This window comes from Solanum stenotomum, chromosome 3, assembly GCF_019186545.1.
Source record: "Solanum stenotomum isolate F172 chromosome 3, ASM1918654v1, whole genome shotgun sequence".
Classification (NCBI taxonomy): Eukaryota; Viridiplantae; Streptophyta; class Magnoliopsida; order Solanales; family Solanaceae; genus Solanum; species Solanum stenotomum.
The window spans coordinates 61,726,562-61,728,573 of NC_064284.1; the positions used below are offsets into that span (position 1 = coordinate 61,726,562).

Below are 2,012 nucleotides of genomic sequence, written 5' to 3' on the forward strand. Positions count from 1 at the left end.
TGGCTTCCAAACTTTTTTCACTTTGAAGATTAACATTTGATGGACCCAATCCGACAACTGAAGCGGCCCTACACTAAAAAATCAAAATCTTGAAAGATTGGAGTAGCACGACCCGATAACATAACAATCCGACCCTATAAATTATATAAATTAGGTATTTTTTTTCATCTCATATTTTCATTACTTTAAAATGATGTTGTAATTTGTTCAAAATTTCAGCAAGTCTTATACAATGTGCATTCAATTACTAAATATTGAGTTAGAAAAAAAGTCTTTAATTCGAAATATACAAAAGGAATTACATTGTTGGATTGGTATTGCAAAATAGTATTTGACTACAGTTGAATTACACATTTTCGTCTCATGTTTTTTTTATTCTAGATGGACACTCATATTCATTTGTTCTTGCTGGCCTGTATTAACTTTATCATGTGCAATGTGCCCAAACTACCATTTAGATCCCATCAAAGTACAAAAAATAAATAATAGTAGAGTATTATTTTTATGCACATAAACTGTGTCCAGATCCTTGTAAAAATTGACAATAAATTGAGATTGCACAAATGGTTATATTCTTGTTAATTTAGTTGGTTAAATTTGTCCCCAAAACTGAACACAAAATTCATCAAACATATAGTCATCCCTCAATTGTTCCAATAGATGATTCCATCTGTTTCTCTTTAGGTATATGTTCCTTTTGTTTTTTTTTTTCTATTTTATTTTCTTGTGGTTGACTTGACAAATAACACATTGAATTGACTTGTTGAAGTTAGGGATTCTTTAGTTCTCGTACAATTATTCGTTTGAAGATAGTTCACAGTTTAATTTGTCAAGATATAATTATATTAAACGAATTAATAGAATTTTTCTTACAGAATATAATGGAGCGTGTTGTGAATCCTGGACCGTTTGATCGTACACTTCTTATCTCTCAGCATGAGCATAAATCAGAATTATTATGGAGAGGAGAGATATCATTTAGTAGCCTTATGAGGACGGTGATGCCTGAAATTTATTTCGTTTGCATCGACCTCATGGACGTGTTGAGGAGATCTTACGTTGGTCAGGACTGTATGATGTAGTTGGTGTGGGGCAGGATGCAGTATGACCGTGCCCTTGTTACAGCTATGGTTGAGCGTTGGAGGCCAGAGACTCATTGCTTTCACTTACCTTTTGGTGAGGTCACGATTACATTACAGGATGTGCAGGTCTTGTTTGGTTTGCGCATCGATGGTGATGTTGTGTACATGCAGGATGCTGCACGGAGGATTCGTCCATGGCGTACTTTATTAGAGACACTCACAGGATGCGCCATAGCACCTGCTGATATGGATGGTGCAAGTTGGGTGAGGATACATAGCATTACCGACTATTTGTGAGATCAGTTACAAGTAGATCCGATAGGAGATGCTACTCCAGTGGAGTGGGTTGGGAAAATTTCTAGACTTTACATGCTTGTTATATTGGGGGAATCTTATTTCCGAATACGTCGGGGAACCTTATTAGCTTACAATACTTGGCGTTCCTAGATTCCATCCACGATGTAGGTAAGTACAATTGGGGCAGTGCAGTGTTGGCTTACTTGTACCGTGCACTTTGTCGGGCATCTATCGATAATGTGGTTGACATTTGCGGATTTATTCATTTCCTTCAGGTAACTTTACTAAAGTTTTAAAATAGATTCAAATACAAAGAATCTTTTAACATTACACTGTACAAGAATATTTTTTCTATATTCAATTTTTTAATATATTTAAATTACATACAAATAATTTCTAAAAATTATTAAAAATAGATATATGCAATTGTTAATTTTTTTTTGTTAATGATGATAGTTTAATTATTTTGTTTGTCACATTAATGTTTGGTGTTGGGAGAGGATCTTACCTGTACAACCATCAGCTCCTCCGCCGCATGATGGTGACATATTACTTCCATATGCTAGGCGATGGACGCGTGCAATTGATAGGGATACTGAGTCACATCATGTTCTTTTCCCGATTAGAGACTAG

At 35.0% G+C, this 2,012-nt stretch overlaps 1 protein-coding gene across 1 annotated transcript; it reads left to right on the forward strand.

Annotated features, from left to right (window-relative positions):
• Nucleotides 1–1,097: 1,097 nt before the first annotated feature.
• Nucleotides 1,098–2,012, forward strand: LOC125859139 (serine/threonine-protein phosphatase 7 long form homolog). Its single transcript, XM_049538855.1, has 3 exons — nt 1,098–1,341; nt 1,548–1,654; nt 1,836–2,012. Exons 1-3 carry the CDS (start codon nt 1,098–1,100, stop codon nt 2,010–2,012), a joined length of 528 nt encoding a protein of 175 aa, XP_049394812.1.

Excerpts from the sequence above, each read along its gene's own strand:
- LOC125859139 (XM_049538855.1), top strand. The coding sequence starts at position 1,098 with ATGCAGTATGACCGTGCCCTTGTTACAGCTATGGTTGAGCGTTGGAGG. Across the intron at positions 1,342-1,547 it reads TGCTGATATGGATGGTGCAA|GTAAGTACAATTGGGGCAGT; the intron begins GTTGGGTGAGGA and ends TCCACGATGTAG. Across the intron at positions 1,655-1,835 it reads GATTTATTCATTTCCTTCAG|TTTAATTATTTTGTTTGTCA; the intron begins GTAACTTTACTA and ends TAATGATGATAG.